Source organism: Ranitomeya variabilis, chromosome 4 (genome assembly GCF_051348905.1).
Source record: "Ranitomeya variabilis isolate aRanVar5 chromosome 4, aRanVar5.hap1, whole genome shotgun sequence".
In the NCBI taxonomy this organism is placed as follows: domain Eukaryota; kingdom Metazoa; phylum Chordata; class Amphibia; order Anura; family Dendrobatidae; genus Ranitomeya; species Ranitomeya variabilis.
Window position 1 is genome coordinate 772,993,165 of NC_135235.1, and position 24,581 is coordinate 773,017,745.

Sequence of the window (24,581 nt, forward strand, 5' to 3'; positions counted from 1 at the left end):
TAATACTAGTGGATAAAACAAGACTGAGCACAAGACCTTCACCGGCGTCTACACATCATAGGGGAGATCTCCTGACACCTTCTCTCCATCTACCTGATGGTTCTGAGGAGCATTGGGATCTTCTTGGTTACAGTCCTGTGGAAGAAGAGGACGGGGACATCTCTCTGGTGTTGTCCTCTTACTGGATAGATCTGGAGGAAACACATACAGGGACTGAATTCATTCTTTACATACAGATAATTATAGGCCGTGTGTATTTAGTCCTGTCTATTACCTGGAGATGTGAGGGGCTGGGGAACCTCCATTATGACGTTCTTGTACAGATCTCTGTGTCCTTCTAAATACTCCCACTCCTCCATGGAGAAATAGACGACGACATCCTGACACCTTATAGGAACCTGACACATACAATGATACCGTCATCCCCCGATCCCTTCATAGCGTTACTGTATAATGTCCCAGCATTCCCAGCAGTGTCACCTCTCCAGTCAGCAGCTCAATCATCTTGTAGGTGAGTTCTAGGATCTTCTGGTCATTGATGTCCTCATGGATCAGGGGGTGAGGTGGAGGCCCCGTGATTGGGCTCAGGGGTCTTCCCCATCCCTCAGACACAGGGTCCTGACAGCGATCACTAGAGGTCTTCTTCACCACTGTGTAATCCTGGTAATGGAGAGACACATTAATAAATCTCACTACAGACATTTCCAGAGTCCTCACCTCTCCAGTTCTGTCCATCTGTTATTCCCATAGATAAGAATGATGTAATGTGACGTCATCAGAATCTCTCACCTCTCCAGTAAGCCGGAGGAGGATCTCTAGTGTGAGGTGTAATATCCTCTCCGCCATCTTGTCTCTGTCCATATCCATCTTTGATGGGTAAATCAGGAAAATTCTCTTCTGTAGAAGATCTTCACTGAGAGGATCCGATATTGTAGAGACCTGAATGAGAAGATGAGCCGATGTAACATCATAAGAATCCTGTGTAATAATACAATTACTGGAGATAATAAGGGAAACATATGAGGAGATTTATTATTTTGCAGTATTTAGTTTCCTTCTTTACATCTACTAATAAATCCTATATATTTAGGCCACAGACAACAAGCAGTTTCTTCCTCGGAGTCGGCAGCTGAATACGTTTCTCATAGACTCATCTTCCATAACGCTAATTCTCGTCTCATTTACCGACCCTGGAATCGGCATTAGCAATACTGCAGGAGATATTCATTACACGCGACATGAGAAATAACTACTTCATGGTGAGGACGACATCTTCATCTTCTACTACGGCTCTAGAGACATATGTGGCCAGAGTCGGTCACTGACTCCATCACCGCCGGCCGTCTATATGAAGGTTTCCCGTCTTCCCCGCACTGTAATCTTCTATCACGTTAGATCTCAGCTCTGATTCACAAACAGAAGTTTGAGGCTTTTAGAAAAGATTTTTTGTTTCCACAATCAACGCGGACAGAAATGATCCGATCCCAAAGTCTCCATGTACAGAGATTTATGGGGATTATTTCTGGCCTTAGGTTTTCCGATATTACAGGAAAAACACCAGAAAAAGCAGAAGACACATTTTATAATTTTTAACATGTTAAACATTTATTAAAAAGAAATTAATCTTTTTGTGCCCCAGAACATAGATGTGCACCGCAGGGACGGCACAGATGAGGCTTCAACAAAAACCCTGGCAGTTTATCCACTTGCTGCTGTGAAAAGCAAACATGGCATCTAAGAAGGTGACAGAGTTTGGCTGAATGCCCCCCGCCCCCAAGTACTGGATAGTATGGGGCGGCCTAGTGATTAAGATACTTACATGTATAATAATGGTGACGGGGCTGCAATGTATGACGGTCTATTAGGCCAGAGGCAGCGTCCAATAAGTTACCTTTTACCGCCCCCATACACCTTAGACTAAAGTTCCATGAAATCACTGATTTCGGGGGTTTGGGCGACTATATAATGTATTGTGGGGGCCTCCCGACAGATGATGTCAGGGCAGAGAAGGATCTGACATCCTGAATTTTAATCCCATAACGACCGCCGATACGCCTTTTAACGGCGGTAGTTAAGGGTACTTTTACTGCACTGTAGAAAGTGTATAGCGCCCCCCAGAGTCAGATTTTCTCTGGGGTCTTGGTTGCCAGGGGTAACCGAGACCCCAAAGAACATGATCCGGGTTGGTTTTTACCGACCCCTGTTTTGCGATCGCCAGTATTAACCGTTTACAGGCGACCGCAAAAAAAAAAGTGTGATCAGAGGACAGAGAAATAGGGTACCCGATTCCCCCCCGATACTTACCAGAGTCTCCCGGTGTCCCTGGGTCCTCCTGCTTCCCCTCATGGCTGCCGGCGTCCTCCTCCGGTAAGAAAATGGCGGGCGCATGCGCAGTACACCCGCCGTGATCTGCCGGCTGGCAACTAGAGGAAGATTTTTCCTTTTGTTTCATTTTGGTCACCCTATCACAGTGACAAAATAGAAAAAGTAGTAAATAAACCTAACCTTTATCACCCCCTTAGTTAGGAAAAAAAATAATAAAATTAAAAAAATGTATTTATTTCCATTTTCCAATTAGGGTTACAGTTGGGCTAAAATGAGTTGGGCTAAAGTTAGGGTTAGGGCTAGGGTTGGGGCTAAAGTTAGGATTAGGGTTTGGATTAGGGTTGGGGTTGAGATTAGGGTTAGGATTGAGATTAGGGTTAGGGTTGGAATTAGGGTTAGTGTTGGAATTAGGGTTAGGGTTGGCATTAGGGTTAGGTTTGGAATTAGGGTTATGGTTAAGGTTGGGATTAGGGTTAGGGGTGTATTGGGATAAGGGTTGGGATTAGGGTTAGGTTTAAAGTTAGGGTTGAGATTAGGGTTAGGGGTGTGTTGGGCTTAGGGTTGCAATTAGGGTTATAGTTAGGGTTGGGATTAGGGGTGTGTTGGGGTTAGGGTTGGAGTTAGAATTGGGGGGTTTCCACTGTTTAGGTACATTATGGGGTCTCCAAACGCGACATGGCTCCACCATTGATTCCAGACAATTTTGTGTTCAAAAAGTCAAATGGTGCTTCCTCCCTTCTGAGCTCTGCCGTGCACCCAAATAGTGGTTTACCCCCACATATGGGGCATCAGTGTACTCAGGAAAAATTGGACAACAAATTTTGGGGTCCAATTTCTCCTGTTACCCTTGTGAAAGTAAAAATTTGGGGGTGAAAAAATCATTTTTGTGGAAAAAATATGATTTTTTTATTTTCATGGCTCTGCGTTATAAACTAATGTGAAGCACTTGGGGGTTCATAATGCCCACTACACATCTAGATAAGCTCCTTTGGGGGCCTAGTTTCCACAATGGGGTCACTTGTGGGGGGTTTCTACTGTTTAGGTACATCAGGAGCTCTGCAAATGTAATGTGACGCCTGCAGACCAATCCATCTAAGTCTGCATTTTAAAACGTCACTACCTCCCTTCCAAGCCCCGATGTGTGTCCAAACAGTGCCCCCCGCCCCACATATGGGGTATCAGCGAACTCAGGACAATTTGGACAACAACTTTTGGGGTCCAATTTCTTCTGTTACCCTTGTAAAAATAAAAAATTGCAAGCTAAAAAATCATTTTTGAGGAAAAAAAAAGATTTTTTATTTTCACGGCTCTACGTTATAAATTTCTGAGAAGCACTTAGTGTGTTTAAATTGCTCACCACACATCTAGATAAGTTCCTTAATGGGTTTAGTTTCCAAAATGGTGTCATTTGTGGGGGGTTTCCACTGTTTAGGCACATCAGGGGGTCTCCAAACGCGACATTGCGTCCGATCTCAATTCCAGCCAATTTTGCATTGAAAAAGTCAAACGGAACGTCTTCTCTTACAAGTTCTGCCATGCGCCCAAACAGTGGTTTACCCCCACATATGGGGTATCGACGTACTGAGGACAAATTGCACAACAACTTTCATTGTCTAAATTCTCCTGTTACACTTGTGAAAATAAAAATTTGGGGGCGAAAAGATCACTTTTGTAGAAAAAATTAGATTTTTTATTTTCACAGCTCTACGTTATAAACTTCTGTGAAGCACTTGGGGGTTCGAAGTGCTCACCACACATCTAGACAAGTTCCTTAAAGGGTCTAGTTTCCAAAATGGTGTCACTTGTGGGGGGTTTCCACTGTTTAGGCACATCAGGGGCTCTCCAAACGTGACATGGTGTCCGATCTCAATTCCAGCCAATTCTGCATTGAAAAAGTCAAATGGCGCTCCTTCCCTTCCAAGCTCTGTTGTGTGCCCAAACAGTGGTTTACCCCCACATATCCCCATATGTCGTACTCAGGACAAATTGTACAACAACTTTTGTGGTTCTTTTTCTCTTTTTACACTTGTGAAAATAAAAAAAATTGGCTCTGAAGTAAAATGTTTGTAAAAAAAAAAGGTAAATGTTAGTTTTTTTCCTTCCACATTGTTTCACTTCCTGTGAAGCACCTGAAGGGTGAATAAACTTCTTGAATGTGGTTTTGAGCACCTTGAGGGGTGCAGTTTTTAGAATGGTGTCACTTTTGGGTATTTTCTGTCATGTACACCCCTCAAAGTAACTTAAAATGTGATGTGGTCCCTAAAAAAATGGTTTTGTAAATTTTGTTGTAAAAATGAGAAATTGCTGGTCAACTTTTAACCCTTATAACTCCCTAACAAAAAAAATTTTGGTTCCACAATTGTGCTGATGTAAAGTAGACATGTGGGAAATGTTACTTATTAAGTATTTTGTGTGACATATCTCTCTGATTTAATTGCATAAAAATTCAAAGTTGGAAAATTGCGAAATATTCAACATTTTTGCCAAATTTCTGATTTTTCACAAATAAACGCAGGTAATCTCAAAGAAATGTTACCACTGTCATGAAGTACAATATGTCATGAGAAAACAATGTCAGAATCAGCAGGATCCGTTGAAGCGTTCCAGATTTATAACCTCATAAAGGGACAGTGGTCAGAATTGTAAACATTGGCCCGGTCATTAGCCCCTTTACCCCCAAGGGTGGTTTGCACGTTAATGACCGGGCCAATTTTTACAATTCTGACCACTGTCCCTTTATGAGGTTATAACTCTGGAACACTTCAACGGATCCTGCTGATTCTGACATTGTTTTCTCCTGACATATTGTACTTTATGATAGTGGTAAAATTTCTTTGATATTACCTGCGTTTATTGGTGGAAAAAACGGAAATTTGGCGAAAATTTTGAAAATTTCGCAATTTTCCAACTTTGAATTTTTATGCAATTAAATCACAGTGATATGTCACACAAAATACTTAATAAGTAACATTTCCCACATGTCTACTTTACATCAGCACAATTTTGGAACTAAAACTTTTTTTGTTAGGGAGTTATAAGGGTTAAAAGTTGACCAGCAATTTCTCATTTTTACAACACCATTTTTTTAGGGACCACATATCATTTGAAGTCATTTTGAGGGGTCTATATGATAGAAAATAACCAAGTGTGACATTCTAAAAACTGCACCCCTCAAGGTGCTCAAAACCACATTCAAGAAGTTTATTAACCCTTCAGGTGTTTCACAGGAATTTTTGGAATGTTTAAATAAAAATGAACATTTAACTTTTTTTCACACAAAATTTAATTCAGCTCCAATTTGTTTTATTTTACCAAGGGTAACAGGAGAAAATGTTTTCCCAACGATGTTGTACAATTTGTCCTGAGTACGCCGATACCCCATATGTGGGTGTAAACCATTGTTTGGGCGCATGGCAGAGCTCAGAAGGGAAGGAGCGCCATTTGACTTTTCAATGCAAAATTGACTGGAATTGAGATGGGACGCCATGTTGCGTTTGGAGAGCCCCTGATATGCCTAAACATTGAAACCCCCAACAAGTGACACATTTTGGAAAGTAGACCCCCTAAGGAGCTTATCTAGAGGTGTGGTGAGCACTTTGACCCACCAAGTGCTTCACAGAAGTTTATAATGCAGAACCGTAAAAATAAAAAATCATATTTTTTCACAAAAATTATTTTTTCGCCCCCAATTTTTTATTTTCCCAAGGGTAAGAAAAGAAATTGGACCCCAAAAGTTGTTGTACAATTTGTCCTGAGTACGCCGATACCCCATATGTGGGGGTAAACCACTGTTTGGGCGCATGGGAGAGCTCGGAAGGGAAGGAGTGCCGTTTGACTTTTCAATGCAAAATTGACAGGAATTGAGGTGGGACGCCATGTTGCGTTTGGAGAGCCACTAATGTGCCTAAACATTGAAACCCCCCACAAGTGACACCATTCTGGAAAGTAGACCCCCTAAGGAACTTATCTAGAGGTGTGGTGAGCACTTTGACCCACCAAGTGCTTCACAGAAGTTTATAATGCAGAGCCGTAAAAATAAAACAAAAATTTTTTCCCACAAAAATTATTTTTTAGCCCCCAGTTTTGTATTTTCCCGAGGGTAACAGGAGAAATTGGACCCCAAAAGTTGTTGTCCAATTTGTCCTGAGTACGCTGATACCCCATATGTGGGGAGGAACCACTGTTTGGGCGCATGGAAGGGCTCGGAAGGGATGGAGCGCCATTTGAAATGCAGACTTAGGGCTGTCCCACACGTCCAGATAATTCCGGTACCGGAATTATCCGTGTCCGTGTGCCCGTGAGCTCACGCAGGCCATACGTGCGGCACACGGGTGCTGCCCGTGTGCCGAGTGGGTACCACACAGAGCGTGTGGTACCCACGCGTGTGGTACCCTGCATCGTGCTGAAGCCGCGATTCATATCTTCTCTGCAGCTGCATAGAAGATATGAATAATAGTGTTTAAAATAAAGATCTATGTGTCCGCCGCCCTCCCACCCCCTGTGCGCCCCCCCCCCGCTGTTCTGAAAATACTCACCCGCTCCCTCGTTGGCTCTCGCTCCTTCCTGGTCTGGCCCCATCTTCTCCTGTATGCGGTCACGTGGAGCCGCTCATTTACAGTCATGAATAGGCGGCTCCACCCCTTTGGGAGGTGGAGCCACATATTCATGACTCTAATCGTCGGCCCCACGTGACCGCATACAGTAGAAGGGGCGGCCAGCACAGAACACTGCGAGGGAGGCGGGTGAGCATTTTCAGAACAGCGGGGGGGCGCACAGGGGGTGGGAGGGCGGCGGACACATAGATCTTTATTTTAAACACTATTATTCATATTTTCTCTGCAGCAAACGCTGCTGCAGGGAACATATGAATCGCGGATTCAGCACCAGTGGGGGGGACAGCGCTTACTGTAGCGCTGTCTCCTGCACGCCACACGGACTGCAAACGGAGAAGGTCCGTGTGTGGTCCGTGTTTTACACGGACCCATTGACTTTAATGGGTCCGTGTAATACGTGCACTCCTACGAACACTGACATGTCTCCGTGTTTGGCACACGGACACACGGTCTGCAAAAAATCAATGACATCTGCACAGATGCACTGATTTTTATGGGTCTACGTGTGTCAGTGTCTCCAGTACGTGAGGAAACTGTCACCTCACGTACCAGAGCCACTGACGTGTGAAACCGGCCTTAGATGGAATGGTCTGAAGGCGTCACATTGCGTTTGCAGAGCCCCTAATGTACCTAAACAGTAAAAAAAAAAAACCACAAGTGACACCATTTTGGAACCTAAGGAACTCATCTAGATGTGTTGTGAGAGTTTTGAACCCTCAAGTGTTTCACTACAGTTTATAACGCATAGCCGTGAAAATAATTGAAAAAAAATGTCCCCGAAAAATTATTGTTTAGCCCCCAGTTTTGTATTTTCCCAAGGGTAACAGGAGAAATTGGACCCCATAAGTTGTTCTCCAATGTGTTCCGAGTACGCTGATACCCCATATGTTGGGGTAAACCCCTGTTTGGGCGCACAGGAGAGCTCGGAAGGGAAGGAGCACTGTTTTACTTTTTCAACGCAGAATTGGCTGAAATTGGGATCGAACACCATGTCGCGTTTGGAAAGCCCCTGATGTGCCTAAACAGTGGAAACCCCCCAATTATAACTGAAACCCTAATCCAAACACACCCCTAACCCTAATCCCAACGGTAACCCTAACCACACCTCTAACCCAGACACACCCCTAACCCTAATCCCAACCCTATTCCCAACCGTAAATGTAATCCAAACCCTAACCCTAACTTTAGCCCCAACCCTAACTTTAGCCCCAACCCTAACTGTAGCCTTAACCCAAGCCCCAACCCTAACCCTAGCCCTAACCCTAGCTCCAACCCTAACCCCAACCCTAGCCCTAACCCTAGCCCTAACCCTAGCCCTAACCCTAGCCGTAACCCTAATGGGAAAATGGAAATAAATACATTTTTTAAATTTTTGATTTTTTCCCTAATTAAGCGGGTGATGAAGGGGGGTTTGATTTACTTTTATAGCGGGTTTTTTAGCGGATTTTTATGATTGGCAGCCGTCACACACTGAAAGAAGCTTTTTATTGCAAAAAATATTTTTTGCGTTACCACATTTTGAGAGCTATAATTTTTCCATATTTGAGTCCACAGAGTCATGTGAGGTCTTGATTTTTGCGGGACGAGTTGACGTTTTTATTGGTAACATTTTTGGACACATGACAGTTTTTGATCGCTTTTTATTCTGATTTTTGTGAGGCAGAATGACCAAAAACCAGCTATTCATGAATTTCTTTTGGGGGAGGCGTTTATACCGCTCCGCGTTTGATGAAATTGATAAAGCAGTTGTATTCTTCGGGTCAGTACGATTACAGCGATATCTCATTTATATCTTTTTTTATGTTTTGGCGCTTTTATACGATAAAAACTATTTTATAGAAAAAATAATTATTTGTGCATCGCTTTATTCTGAGGACTATAACTTTTTAATTTTTTTGCTGATGATGCTGTATGGTGGCTCGTTTTTTGCGGGACAAGATGACGTTTGCAGCGGTACTATGGTTATTTATATCCGTCTTTTTGATCGCGTGTTATTCCACTTTTTGTTTGGCAGTATGAGAATAAAGTGTTGTTTTTTGCCTCGTTTTTTTTTTTTTTTTTTTTTACGGTGTTCACTGAAGGGGTTAACAAGTGATATAGTTTTATAGGTTGGGTCATTACGGACGCGGCAATACTAAATATGTGTACTTTTATTGTTTGATATTTTTTTATTTAGATACAGAAATGTATTTATGGGAATAATATATATATTTTTTCTTTATTTAGGAATTTTTTTTTTTACACATGTGGGAATTTTTTTTTTTTTACTTTTTTACTTTGTCCCAGGGGGGGACATCACAGATCGATGATCTGATAGTGTGCACAGCACTCTGTCAGATCACCGATCTGACATACAGCCGTGCAGGCTTACCAGCGCCTGCACGGCACCCGGAAGTAATCCCTGCAGGACCCCGATGCAGCCCCGTGGCCATTTTGGATCCGGGGCCTGCAGGGATAGGAGGTAAGAGACCCTCACAGCAACGCGATCACATCGCGTTGCTCCGGGGGTCTCAGGGAAGCCCGCAGGGAGCCCCCTCCCTGCGCGATGCTTCCCTGTACCGCTGGCACACCGCGATCATGTTTGATCGAGGTGTGCCGGGGGTTAATGTGCCGGGGGCGGTCTGTGACCGCTCCTGACACATAGTGCCGGATGTCATCTGCGATAGGCAACTGACATCCGGCCGCGATTGGCCGCGCTCCCTCCGTGAGCGCGGCCGATCGCGCTGGATGTACTATTCCGTCCTTGGGAATTAGGGCCCACCCCACATGGACGGAATAGTACGTCCAATGGCAGAAAGGGGTTAAGTAACAAATTGGCTCTGTCACTAAGGGGTTAAAAGAAGCTGAGCTGTGATTGGTTGCTATGAGCATCAGTTTTCCCACTCCACAACACCTCAGCAGACACTGACCGGGTGGGAGAAATCTATCATCCCTGGGAACATAAGCTCCAGCCATTGTCTGCCCCCCAGAAAGGAGCAGAGAGCACATGACAGAAATGAATCCCCCTCCTTTATTATTGCCGCGCTCTATTGTTACCGGCGTAGAAAATCGCATCATCAGCGGCCGCACATAGAGCCGCACTGCCAGGTTAACAGCACTGTTGTGAATTCTGCTCTTGGGTTCCCTCCAGTGGTTGTTGGTGGTAGTGCAGTTGCCTCTGGGTTGCAATCCTGGGCAGGTGTTTCTGCTGATTGCAGCTCTGACTGGGCTATTTAGGTGTGCAGGATCCATTAGCCCTTGCCAGTTGTCCATTGTTCTTGGAGGTGCTACATCTCTGTCTGGTTCCTCCTGCTCTGCTGCCAATTCAGCTAAGATAAGTTTCTGGTTTTTGTCTCTGCAGCACACATGCTGTGTGCTTTACAATTCAGTGCAATTCATTGTGTTTTTTGTCCAGCTTAGACTGTGTTTGGATTGTTTCAGTCAAGTTGGATTCTCAGGAGATGCAGATATACTTTCTATGTCTTTAGTTAGATGTGGAATATTTGTATTATCTGCTGTGGATATTTTTAGGATTTTAATACTGACTGCTTAGTACTCTGTCCTATCCTTTTCTATTTAGCTAGAGGTGCCTCTTTTGCTAAATCCTGTTTTCTGCCTGTGTGTGTCTTTACTCTTATATTCACAGTCAATATTTGTGGGGGGCTGCCTATCCTTTGGGGTTCTGCTCTGAGGCAAGATAGAATTCCCATTTCCATCTATAGGGGTATTTAGTCCTCCGGCTGTGTCGAGGTGTCTAGGATGTGTTAGGTACACCCCACGGCTACTTCTAGTTGCGGTGTCAGTTTAGGGTTTGCGGTCAGTACAGGTACCACCTACTCCTGAGAAAGTCTCATGCGGCTCCAAGGTCACCAGATTATAACACAGCACATCTCCAGGAACTCCCTGCTCAGCGCCAGCCAGCTCGGGACTATGGGATGGAGGATGTGTGATGGGTATATGGGCATGGGACTATGGGATGGAGGTTGTGTGATGGGTATATGGGCACAGGACTATGGGATGGAGGATAGGTATGATGGGTATATGGGCACTGGACTATGGGATGGAGGATGTATGATGGGCATATGGGCACGGGACTATGGGATGGAGGATGTGTGATGGGTATATGGGCATGGGACTATGGGATGGAGGTTGTGTGATGGGTATATGGGCACTGGACTATGGGATAGAGGATGTGTGATGCATATATGGGCACTGGACTATGGGATGGAGGATGTGTGATGGGTATATGGGCACTGGACTATGGGATAGAGGATGTGTGATGCATATATGGGCACTGGACTATGGGATGGAGGATATGTATGATGGGTATATGGGCACGGAATTATGGGATGGAGGATGTGTGATGGGTATATGGGCACAGGACTATGGGATGGAGAATATGTATCATGGGTATATGGGCACGGGACTATGGGATGGAGGATGTGTGATGGGTATATGTGCACGGGACTATGGGATGGAGGATGTGTGATGGGTATATGGGCACGGGACTATGGGATGGAGGATGTGTGATGGGTATATGGGCACTGGACTATGGGATGAAGGATTATGATGGGTATATGGAAACAGGACTATGGGATGGAGGATGTGTGATGGGTATATGGGCACTGGGCTATGGGACGGAGGACATGTATGATGGGTATATGGGCATGGGACTGAGGGATGGAGGATATGTGATGGGTATATGGGCACTGGACTATGGGATGGAGGATGTGTGATGGGTATATTGGCACTGGACTATGGGATGGAGGATGTGTATGATGGACACTTGACTATGGGATGCAGGATGTGTGATGATCTCCCGCTTCGACTACTGCAACATCCTTTTCTGTGCCCTCCCTGCTAAAACCCTTGCGCCTCTCCAGTCCATCCTTAACTCTGCTGCCCGACTAATTCATCTCTCTCCTCGCTACTCCTCAGCTTCTCCCCTCTGCAAATCTCTTCACTGGCTCCCATTCCCTCTTGTCTTGTCCATGTATGGCTTGGTCCAGTAGCCCATTTATTATCAGATTGTCCTGGTTCCTCGCTATCTGACGCGGACCTTGTTAATCCAGGTGACGTCTGAGCCGGCATGACTCTCTTTGCTCGTGACACTCTCATGTTTATTGAGGCAGGCACCATAGTGTTATGGACCACTACTGGTATATTATGTCCAACCGGGCGGAGACAGGATTTGATACCCAGTCTCCCACATTGGTGGCTGTGATTTTACTAAACGCGGCACATGTATTGTCGGCTTCTATTATATCCTTTACCGAATGTTACCGACTTTTTCCGATCTTAAGAAACATGCTCGTTTTACCGACCATGAATCCGGATGTACCATATTTGTGCTGAATTTATGTTTGGTGATCGTTTTCTGAACATATTCGCTCATCTCTAATTATGGCCACCACAACCTGCTCCTCAAAATAATAACCCTCACTCAGTATGGAGGCATTTACAGTCCACCACAACCCCAGTATAATGGCCCCTACCAGCCACACATTCAGTATGAGAGTCCCAACAGCTCTTCTCTTAATATGATGCCCCCACAATTCCTGATATAAACCACACACTACTCAGCCAACCCGGTTCCTGAGGAGCGCTGCTCTGGTCTGTGCGGTGTGAGTACTGAGGCTCCGTACTACAGGTGTGATGTAGTGACGTCATTGTGCCTGCAGTGCACGGAGTCTCAGACTCAGAAGTGAAGGCTGAATGGTGGATCAGGAGCTTTCCACTCCCTGATTCACTAATCTATTCAGCGGTATCACCGTCATGGGAATGTGGATATCACTGAAATTGTGATGATGGGAAGGAGAGGGTGACCAATACCACACCCCACCGAGCCCTGTCACTTCATAGGCATCATAGCAACCGAGTGGGCTACCTTTATGGATGATACACTCCTGCCTATCCAACTATTGTATGGTAAATATCTCATAGATCCTGGGTTCATTAGTATCTGCACCAAGAATGAGGCTAAGTGAGTATTTATTAATTGTCAGTGGTCAGAGGTAGTCAGTGAGGTGGATGGTACCATATTGTGCATGTAGGGGGTAGTACTGTAGGAACATTAGAAAGTGGGGGGATGGCAGTACTGTGGGGACATTATACTGTGTGTGGGGGTATGGCAGTACTATGAGAACATAATACTGTGTGGGGGTATGGCGGTACTGTAGGAACATTATACTGTGTGTGGGGGTATGGCAGTACTATGAGAACATTATACTGTGTGGGGGTATGGCGGTACTGTAGGAACATTACACTGTGTGTGGGGGTATGGCAGTACTATGAGAACATTATACTGTGTGGGGGTATGGCGGTACTATGAGAACATTATACTGTGTGTGGCGGTATGGCGGTACTGTAGGAACATTATACTGTGTGTGGGGGTATAGCGGTACTATGAGAACATTATACTGTGTGGGGGTATGGCGTTACTGTAGGAACATTATACTGTGTGTGGTGGGTATGGCGGTAGTATGAGAACATTATACTGTGTGGAGGTATGGCGGTACTATGAGAACATTATACTGTGTGTGTGGTATGGCGGTACTATGAGAACAATATACTGTGTGTGTGGGGGTATGGCGATACTGTAGGAACCTTATACTGTGTGTGGGGGTATGGTGGTACTGTGGGAAAATTATACTGTGTGTGGGGGTATGGCGGTACTGTGAGAACATTATACTGTGTGTGGGGGTATGGCGGTACTGTAGGATCATTATACTGTGTGGGGGGTATGGCGGTACTATGAGAACATTATACTGTGTGGGGGTATGGTGGTACTATGAGAACATTATACTGTGTGTGGCGGTATGGTGGTACTATGAGAACATTATACTGTGTGTGGGGGTATGGCGGTACTGTAGGAACATTATACTGTGTGTGGGGGTATAGCGGTACTATGAGAACATTATACTGTGTGGGGGTATGGCGTTACTGTAGGAACATTATACTGTGTGTGGTGGGTATGGCGGTAGTATGAGAACATTATACTGTGTGGAGGTATGGCGGTACTATGAGAACATTATACTGTGTGTGTGGTATGGCGGTACTATGAGAACAATATACTGTGTGTGTGGGGGTATGGCGATACTGTAGGAACCTTATACTGTGTGTGGGGGTATGGTGGTACTGTGGGAAAATTATACTGTGTGTGGGGGTATGGCGGTACTGTGAGAACATTATACTGTCTGTGGGGGTATGGCGGTACTGTAGGAACATTATACTGTGTGTGGGGGTATGGTGGTACTATGAGAACATTATACTGTGTGTGGGGGTATGGCGGTACTGTAGGAACATTATACTGTGTGTGGGGGTATGGCAGTACTATGAGAACATTATACTGTGTGTGGGGGTATGGCGGTACTATGAGAACATTACTGTGTGTGGTAGGATGGCGGTACTATGAGAATATTATACTGTGTGTGGGGGTATGGCGGTACTATGAGAACATTATACTGTGTGTGGGGGTATGGCGGTACTATGAGAACATTACACTGTGTGTGGGGGTATGGAGGTACTATGAGAACATTATACTGTGTGTGGGAGTATGGCGGTACTATGAGGACATTATACTGTGTGTGGTGGTATGGCGGTACTATGAGAACATTATACTGTGTGTGGTAGCATGAAGGTACTGTAGGAACATTATAATGTTTGTGGGGGTATGGCGGTACTATGAGAACATTATACTGTGTGTGTGGTATGGCGGTACTATGAGAACAATATACTGTGTGTGTGGGGGTATGGCGATACTGTAGGAACATTATACTGTGTGTGGGGGTATGGTGGTACTGTGGGAACATTATACTGTGTGTGGGGGTATGGCGGTACTGTGAGAACATTATACTGTCTGTGGGGGTATGGCGGTACTGTAGGAACATTATACTGTGTGTGGGGGTATGGCGGTACTATGAGAACATTATACTGTGTGTGGGGGTATGGCAGTACTGTAGGAACATTATACTGTGTGTGGGGGTATGGCAGTACTATGAGAACATTATACTGTGTGTGGGGGTATGGCGGTACTATGAGAACATTATACTGTGTGTGGGGGTATGGCGGTACTATGAGAACATACTGTGTGTGGGGTATGGCGGTACTATGAGAATATTATACTGTGTGTGGGGGTATGGCGGTACTATGAGAACATTATACTGTGTGGGGGTATGGCGGTACTATAAGAATATTATACTGTGTGGGGGTATGGCGGTACTGTAGGAACATTACACTGTGTGTGGGGGTATGGCGGTACTATGAGAACATTATACTGTGTGTGGCGGTATGGTGGTACTATGAGAACATTATACTGTGTGTGGCGGTATGGTGGTACTATGAGAACATTATACTGTGTGTGGGGGTATGGCGGTACTGTAGGAACATTATACTGTGTGTGGGGGTATGGCAGTACTATGAGAACATAATACTGTGTGGGGGTATGGCGGTACTGTAGGAACATTACACTGTGTGTGGGGGTATGGCAGTACTATGAGAATATTATACTGTGTGGGGGTATGGCGGTACTATGAGAACATTATACTGTGTGGCTGTATGGTGGTACTATGAGAACATTATACTGTGTGTGGGGGTATGGCGGTACTGTAGGAACATTATACTGTGTGTGGGGGTATGGCGGTACTATGAGAACATTATACTGTGTGGGGGTTTGGCGTTACTGTAGGAACATTATACTGTGTGTGGTGGGTATGGCGGTAGTATGAGAACATTATACTGTGTGGAGGTATGGCGGTACAATGAGAACATTATACTGTGTGTGGGGGTATGGCGGTACTGTAGGAACATTATACTGTGTGTGGTGGGTATGGCGGTAGTATGAGAACATTATAATGTGTGTGGGGGTAGTATGAGAACATTATAATGTGTGTGGGGGTATGGCGGTACTATGAGAACATTATACTGTGTGTGGGGGTAAACAACTTAATAATACTGCTTGTTATAGGAAGCTAACCTATAACCCCCTCTCTGCATTTATGGCAAAATTAGATTCTATCATAAAGAGGGCCTTAGACAACGAGGTTGTCACCAAGGACCTGGCTTCAGCACTGGTAGTGAAGGAGCCTACCATCCCTACCCTATACCTCCTACCGAAAATACACAAAAACTCATTGGTACCACCCGGTCGACCTATCGTGTCTGGGAGGGGAAATTTCCTTGAGCATGTCAACGGATGGATTGACTACTACTTACAGCCACTTGTGTCCTCCTTGCCTTCCTTTTTGAAGGATACTGGGGATTTTTTGCGCAGGATCGATGGACTGTGTTTTGAGAGTGATACTCTTCTAGCTTCAGTTGATGTTGAATCCCTCTATACCAATATTAGACATCAAGATGGTATTAAAGCGGTCCGGTTCTTCTTGGACTCTTCTACTCTTGCTTTACCATTGAGGGATCTCATCATTGAGCTACTAGAGTTCACTCTTACGCACAATTTTTTCATGTTCAAAGGTTCCTTCTACCTACAGATCCAGGGGACAGCCATGGGGGCGGCCTTTGCGCCCTTTTATGCCAATCTTTTCCTGGGTCTGTGGGAGAGGGACCTATTCCTGTCGGACAAACAGGGGTCGATTGAGCGTGTTCTGCTATGGGCACGCTATATCGACGATATCTTCTTTGTCTGGCAGGGCACCTCCATCGACCTTGCGCAATTTATCTCCGGTTTGAACAACAATGACCTAAATATACGTCTCACCCCGGTGTGGGATATGAGGAAGACTGATTTCCTGGATGTTATTATCAGTAAGGATGCGGAGGGTATGCTTCAAACTGACATTTTCAGGAAGCCTACAGCTACTAATACCCTCTTGCATGCCTCATCCTGTCATCCCTCCCAAATGATTAGGTCTACCCCTGTCGGTCAATTCCTACGTCTGAGACGTATTTGCTCGAATGAACAGGACTTTGAGGCTCGTGCAAATGAGTTAAGATTGCGTTTCCTTTCCAGAGGATATAGTGGACGTAGCCTGAAAAAAGCCTACCATAGAGCAAAATACTTGGATAGGGATGACCTTCTCTATGGGAGGACTAAGGTTAGACCCATGAGAGGTAATCAGATAAGATTTTTTACATCCTTTCATCCCCAACACAATACTATGCGGGCAGCAATAAGGAGAGCATGGCCAATTTTGCAGGCTGACCCAATTATCAACAAGTTTCTCCCAGCCCATCCGTTACTTACATTTCGGAGGGCTAGAAACCTTAAAGATCACCTTACTCACAGTCATTATGTTGGGCAGCCACTGACTACATTCCTCAGCAGTGCTGCCTCGCGGAGTGGATGTTCCCCCTGTGTTAAGTGTGTTGCCTGCCCGAATATCGAACGGTGCTCTTCTTTCTCTAGCTCTGATGGCACTAAGATCTACACTATTAAGCAATATATATCATGTACCTCTAGGTACGTGATATGTTATGCTACGTGTCCATGTGGCCTTATTTATATTGGTCTAACCACAAGGCAGTTGAAAGTTAGAGTGAGAGAGCACTGTTGTGAATTTGGATTCTGGGCTCCCCCGGTGGCTACTGGTGGAATTGAACTGGTGTCTTCATCTTCTCTGTTCACCTGTTCCCATCAAGATGTGGGAGTCGCTATATAACCTTGCTGCTCTGTTAGTTGCTTGCCGGTCAACAATGTTATCAGAAGCCTCTCTGTGCTTGTTCCTGCTCCTAGACAACTACTAGATAAGTTGGACTCTTGTCCATGTTTGTTTTTGCATTTTTGTTCCAGTTCACAGCTGTAGTTTCGTTACTGTGTCTGGAAAGCTCTTGTGAACAGGAATTGCCACTCTGGTGTTATGAGTTAATGCCAGAGTTTTAAAGTAATTTCTGGATGGTGTTTTGATAGGGTTTTTAGCTGACCATGAAAGTGTCCTTTCTGTCTTCTGCTATGTAGTAAGTGGACCTCAAATTTGCTAAACCTATTTTCATACTACGTTTGTTATTTCATCTCAACTCACCGCCAATACATGTGGGGGGCCTCTGTCTCCTTTCGGGGTATTTCTCTAGAGGTGAGCTAGGACTAAGATTTTCCTCTGCTAGCTTAATTTAGTCCTCCGGCTGGGCTGGGCATCTAGAATCAACGTAGGCATGCTACCCGGCCACTGCTAGTTGTGCGTTAGGTTTAGTTCATGGTCAGCTCAGTTTCCATCTTCCAAGAGCTAGTTCCTATATATGCTGATGCTATGATCTCTTGCCATTGAGATCATGACAGTTTGACCGGCCCACTAAAGGGTTAAAATCCTTGGCTGAGAAAGGAGAGAAATAAGTAGTCTGCTGAAATTTTTTTTTTTTTTTTCTCTCCTTTGAATGGCTCTGTGTTCACCTGTTTGCAATGGATCTTCAGAGTGTAACTGCAGGTTTGAATAATCTCGCCACGAAGGTACAAAATTTGCAAGATTTTGTTTGTCATGCACCTGTATCTGAGCCGAGAATTCCTTTGCCGGAATTTTTCTCGGGGAATAGATCTGGGTTTCAGAATTTTCGAAATAATTGCAAATTATTTTTGTCCCTGAAATCTCGCTCTGCCGGAGATCCTGCACAGCAGGTCAGGATTGTGATTTCCTTGCTCCGGGGCGACCCTCAAGACTGGGCTTTTTCATTGACACCAGGGGATCCTGCGTTGCTCAATGTGGATGCGTTTTTTCTGGCCTTGGGGTTGCTTTATGACGAACCTCATTTGGAGCTTCAGGCAGAAAAAACTTTGATGTCCCTATGTCAGGGGCAAGATGAAGCGGAAATTTACTGCCAAAGATTCCGTAAATGGTCTGTGCTTACTCAGTGGAATGAGTGCGCCCTGGCGGCGACTTTCAGAGAGGGTCTCTCTGATGCCATTAAGGATGTTATGGTGGGGTTCCCTGTGCCTGCGGGTCTGAATGAGTCCATGACAATGGCTATTCAGATCGATAGGCGTTTGCGGGAGCGCAAACCAGTGCACCATCTGGCGGTGTCCACTGAGAAATCGCCAGAGAGTATGCAGTGTGATAGAATTCTGTCCCGAAGCGAGCGGCAGAATTTTAGACGGAAAAATGGGTTGTGTTTCTATTGTGGTGATTCTACTCATGTTATATCAGCATGCTCTAAGCGCACTAAAAAGCTTGGTAAATCTGTTTCCATTTGCACCTTACCGTCTAAGTTTATTCTATCTGTGACCCTGATTTGCTCTTTGTCATCTATTACCACGGACGCCTATGTCGACTCTGGCGCCGCTTTGAGTCTTATGGATTGGTCCTTTGCCAAACGCTGTGGGTATGATTTAGAGCCTTTGGAGACTCCTATTCCTCTGAAGGGGATTGACTCCACCCCATTGGCTAATAATAAACCACAATACTGGACACAAGTAACTATGCGTATTAATCCGGATCACCAGGAGATTATTCGCTTTCTGGTGCTGTATAATCTACATGATGATTTGGTGCTAGGATTGCCTTGGCTGCAATCTCACAACCCAGTCCTCGACTGGAAAGCTATGTCTGTGTTGAGCTGGGGATGTAAGGGGGCTCATGGGGATGTACCTGTGGTTTCCATTTCATCATCTATTCCCTCTGAAATTCCTGAGTTCCTGTCTGACTATCGTGACGTCTTTGAAGAATCCAAGCTTGGTTCGTTACCTCCGCACCGAGAGTGCGATTGTGCCATAGATTTAATCCCGGGTAGTAAATACCCAAAGGGTCGTTTATTTAATCTGTCTGTGCCTGAACATGCTGCTATGCGTGAATATATAAAGGAGTCCTTGGAAAAGGGACATATTCGTCCATCGTCATCTCCCTTAGGAGCCGGTTTTTTCTTTGTGTCAAAAAAAGACGGCTCTTTGAGACCATGTATTGATTATCGGCTTTTGAATAAAATCACTGTTAAATATCAATACCCATTGCCGTTGCTGACTGATTTGTTTGCTCGCATAAAGGGGGCCAAGTGGTTCTCTAAGATTGACCTTCGTGGGGCGTATAATTTGGTGCGAATCAGGCAGGGGGATGAGTGGAAAACCGCATTTAATACGCCCGAGGGCCACTTTGAGTATTTAGTGATGCCTTTTGGTCTTTCAAATGCTCCGTCAGTTTTCCAGTCCTTTATGCATGATATTTTTCGCGATTATTTGGATAAATTTATGATTGTGTATCTGGATGATATTCTGATTTTTTCGGATGACTGGGACTCTCATGTCCAGCAAGTCAGGAGGGTTTTTCAGGTTTTGCGGTCTAATTCTTTGTGTGTGAAGGGTTCTAAGTGTGTTTTTGGGGTACAGAGGATTTCCTTTTTGGGATATATTTTTTCCCCCTCTTCCATTGAAATGGATCCTGTCAAGGTTCAAGCTATTTGTGATTGGACGCAGCCCTCTTCTCTTAAGAGTCTTCAGAAATTTTTGGGCTTTGCTAACTTTTATCGTCGATTTATTGCTGGTTTTTCGGATATTGCTAAGCCATTGACCGATTTGACTAAGAAGGGTGCTGATGTTGCTGATTGGTCCCCTGATGCTGTGGAGGCCTTTCGGGAGCTTAAGCGCCGTTTTTCCTCTGCCCCTGTGTTGCGTCAGCCTGATGTTGCTCTACCTTTTCAGGTTGAGGTCGACGCTTCTGAGATCGGAGCTGGGGCAGTGTTGTCGCAGAAAAGTTCTGACTGCTCCGTGATGAGGCCTTGTGCCTTCTTTTCCCGTAAATTTTCGCCCGCTGAGCGGAATTATGATGTTGGGAATCGGGAGCTTTTGGCCATGAAGTGGGCTTTTGAGGAGTGGCGCCATTGGCTTGAGGGGGCCAGACATCAGGTGGTGGTATTGACTGACCACAAAAATTTGGTTTATCTTGAGACCGCCAGGCGCCTGAATCCTAGACAGGCGCGCTGGTCATTATTTTTCTCTCGGTTTAATTTTGTGGTGTCATACCTACCGGGTTCTAAGAATGTTAAGGCGGATGCCCTTTCTAGGAGTTTTGAGCCTGACTCGCCTGGTAACTCTGAGCCCACAGGTATCCTTAAGGATGGAGTGGTATTGTCAGCCGTTTCTCCAGACCTGCGGCGGGCCTTGCAGGAGTTTCAGGCGGATAGACCTGATCGTTGCCCACCTGATAAACTGTTTGTTCCTGATGATTGGACCAGTAGAGTCATCTCTGAGGTTCATTCTTCTGCGTTGGCAGGTCATCCTGGCATTTTTGGTACCAGGGATTTGGTGGCAAGGTCCTTCTGGTGGCCTTCCCTGTCACGAGATGTGCGAGGCTTTGTGCAGTCTTGTGACGTTTGTGCTCGGGCCAAGCCTTGTTGTTCTCGGGCTAGTGGATTGTTGTTGCCCTTGCCTATTCCTAAGAGGCCTTGGACGCACATCTCGATGGATTTTATTTCAGATCTGCCTGTTTCTCAGAAGATGTCTGTCATCTGGGTGGTGTGTGACCGTTTCTCTAAGATGGTCCATTTGGTTCCTCTGCCCAAGTTGCCTTCTTCTTCCGAGTTGGTTCCTCTGTTTTTTCAAAATGTTGTTCGTTTGCATGGTATTCCTGAGAATATCGTTTCTGACAGAGGGACCCAATTCGTGTCTAGATTTTGGCGGGCATTCTGTGCTAGGATGGGCATAGATTTATCTTTTTCGTCCGCTTTCCATCCTCAGACGAATGGCCAGACTGAGCGGATTAATCAGACCCTGGAGACATATCTGAGGTGTTTTGTGTCTGCTGACCAGGATGATTGGGTTGCTTTTTTGCCATTGGCGGAGTTCGCTCTTAATAATCGGGCCAGCTCTGCCACTTTGGTGTCCCCGTTTTTCTGTAATTCGGGGTTTCATCCTCGATTTTCCTCTGGTCAGGTGGAATCTTCGGATTGTCCTGGAGTGGATGCTGTGGTGGAGAGATTGCATCAGATCTGGGGGCAGGTGGTGGACAATTTGAGGTTGTCCCAGGAGAAGACTCAGCTTTTTGCTAACCGCCGTCGTCGTGTTGGTCCTCGTCTTCGTGTTGGGGACTTGGTGTGGTTGTCTTCTCGTTTTGTCCCTATGAGGGTCTCTTCTCCTAAGTTTAAGCCTCGGTTCATCGGCCCGTATAAGATATTGGAGATTCTTAACCCTGTTTCCTTCCGTTTGGACCTCCCTGCATCCTTTTCTATTCATAACGTTTTTCATCGGTCATTATTGCGCAGGTATGAGGTACCGGTTGTGCCTTCCGTTGAGCCTCCTGCTCCGGTGTTGGTTGAGGGTGAGTTGGAGTACGTTGTGGAGAAAATCTTAGACTCTCGTGTTTCCAGACGGAGACTCCAGTATCTGGTCAAGTGGAAGGGATACGGCCAGGAGGATAATTCTTGGGTGAATGCATCTGATGTTCATGCCTCTGATCTGGTTCGTGCCTTTCATAGGGCCCATCCTGATCGCCCTGGTGGTTCTGGTTAGGGTTCGGTGCCCCCTCCTTGAGGGGGGGGTACTGTTGTGAATTTGGATTCTGGGCTCCCCCGGTGGCTACTGGTGGAATTGAACTGGTGTCTTCATCTTCTCTGTTCACCTGTTCCCATCAAGATGTGGGATTCGCTATATAACCTTGCTGCTCTGTTAGTTGCTTGCCGGTCAACAATGTTATCAGAAGCCTCTCTGTGCTTGTTCCTGCTCCTAGACAACTACTAGATAAGTTGGACTCTTGTCCATGTTTGTTTTTGCATTTTTGTTCCAGTTCACAGCTGTAGTTTCGTTACTGTGTCTGGAAAGCTCTTGTGAACAGGAATTGCCACTCTGGTGTTATGAGTTAATGCCAGAGTTTTAAAGTAATTTCTGGATGGTGTTTTGATAGGGTTTTTAGCTGACCATGAAAGTGTCCTTTCTGTCTTCTGCTATGTAGTAAGTGGACCTCAAATTTGCTAAACCTATTTTCATACTACGTTTGTTATTTCATCTTGATTCACCGCCAATACATGTGGGGGGCCTCTGTCTCCTTTCGGGGTATTTCTCTAGAGGTGAGCTAGGACTAATATTTTCCTCTGCTAGCTTTATTTAGTCCTCCGGCTGGTGCTGGGCATCTAGAATCAACGTAGGCATGCTACCCGGCCACTGCTAGTTGTGCGTTAGGTTTAGTTCATGGTCAGCTCAGTTTCCATCTTCCAAGAGCTAGTTCCTATATATGCTGATGCTATGATCTCTTGCCATTGAGATCATGACAGAGCACGTTCTTGGTATATTGGCGGCGGTTGAATGTAAGGATATCACCACTCTTAAAACACTACCCAGGCATTTTACTCTTGCGATGCAACACTGCTGAGGGTAAGAGGCATTGAACTCCTTAATATTAACATCAGGGGGGGTGCCCTTTCTAAACGCCTTGCCCAACTAGAAACTAGGTGGATGTGGACTTTACGGACCATCCACCCGGATGGGCTGAATGAGAATATTTCTTTCGCCCCATTTTTGTGATCCACTACTTTGCTGTGTGTCATGTGGCATCATGAGCCATGGCCCGGTCGTTGTATTTTAGCAGTTTGTATTTTTATATTGGTCTGTTTTTTATTCATGTGTGTTTTTTCTGTGCGCTTATTTTATGATATTTGTTCTATTTAGCATCCGAATACTATGAATACTGGAATACTTATGGATTTCTCTATCAAGTGCTAATTCGTGCGGCTACGTGTCAACATCTTTCATCGGCTGTTGTCATTTCCTTGTGCTGATTATATTGGACATTTTTACGTAGTGTGTATAGTTTTGTTTTTGGGGGTGTTTTATTATATGGATGTATACAATATATAATGTATGGTCTCTGTGTACTCTTTATATACAGTATATGATGTGTTTGTTTGTGCACAATGTTATATCTGTAAGATTCTCCATTTATGCGAATATGTCTTTCAGTGCAGGATTACATTATAGCTATGCATTGGTGATTGTTTTTTGTATCCCTCCCCCTTTTCTGTTGTTATTATTATGATCTCTGTCCTTTGGTTCGCATTTTCCCTGACTTCTGCCCTTTTCCAATATGGCATCCTTAATGAATTTTAGCCGTGTGCGCACGCGCCTGGTCATTCGGCGGTTTGAGCGCTCCCTCTCGCCGTCCGGCGCATAGTCACGTGGGACCCTGCGTGTTCTTGTTGCCGGCGGCCATGTCGGATGTCATTTGTGCCGCTGATGCGCAGGTGCGGCAAGTTAGTACACTTATTTCCGCTTTATGGCGGTATAAAAAGCACACTATGGCGACGATTCTCTTACCCTCTGAGGAAGGAGCGTTTTTTCTGCTCCGAAACGCGCGTCGGGGTCGGGTCCAGCTGCTCCACCTGTGTACCGGTCCTGCAGGTATTAGGTATGTAGCTATGCCGTTACGGCAATGATTTTATATATGGTATATTAAATATGCCCATGGTGTAAATATTTATTTATGAGCATTGTCTCTTATTAACATGGGCATTTGATTTAAACAACATTACATAATGCTGCACCCCTGCTAGTGACTCGGTAGCGGGTGGGTACCTGGTCCCGTGTTTTGGCCTGTTCATGGTTTATGGGTGCCCCCTTTCCTTATGCCTCTTTACCTGTTCCTGTCTGGTGTTTTTAATGTTTATTCAATAAAATTACTTATATAGGATCTTTATGGCTGTTTTCCTTTGGTTTTCTTGTGTTGCATTTTTGCAGCTGATCCTTATTAGTCCTCTATGCATATTGTATTTAGCTCCATATGGGAGATATGATATTGACTATTC

The 24,581-nt window shown here is 45.1% G+C and overlaps 1 protein-coding gene across 1 annotated transcript in view; it reads right to left on the reverse strand.

Moving 5' to 3' along the window:
* Nucleotides 1-435: 435 nt before the first annotated feature.
* LOC143768303 (oocyte zinc finger protein XlCOF29-like) overlaps nucleotides 436-24,581 on the reverse strand; it is a 29,270-nt gene continuing 5,124 nt past the window's right edge. The window contains exons 2-3 of the mRNA XM_077256996.1: nucleotides 790-939; nucleotides 436-660 (exon numbers count right to left, since the gene is read on the reverse strand). Coding sequence (XP_077113111.1) covers nucleotides 436-660; nucleotides 790-939 — 375 coding nt within the window. The remainder of the gene's footprint in view (nucleotides 661-789; nucleotides 940-24,581) is intronic.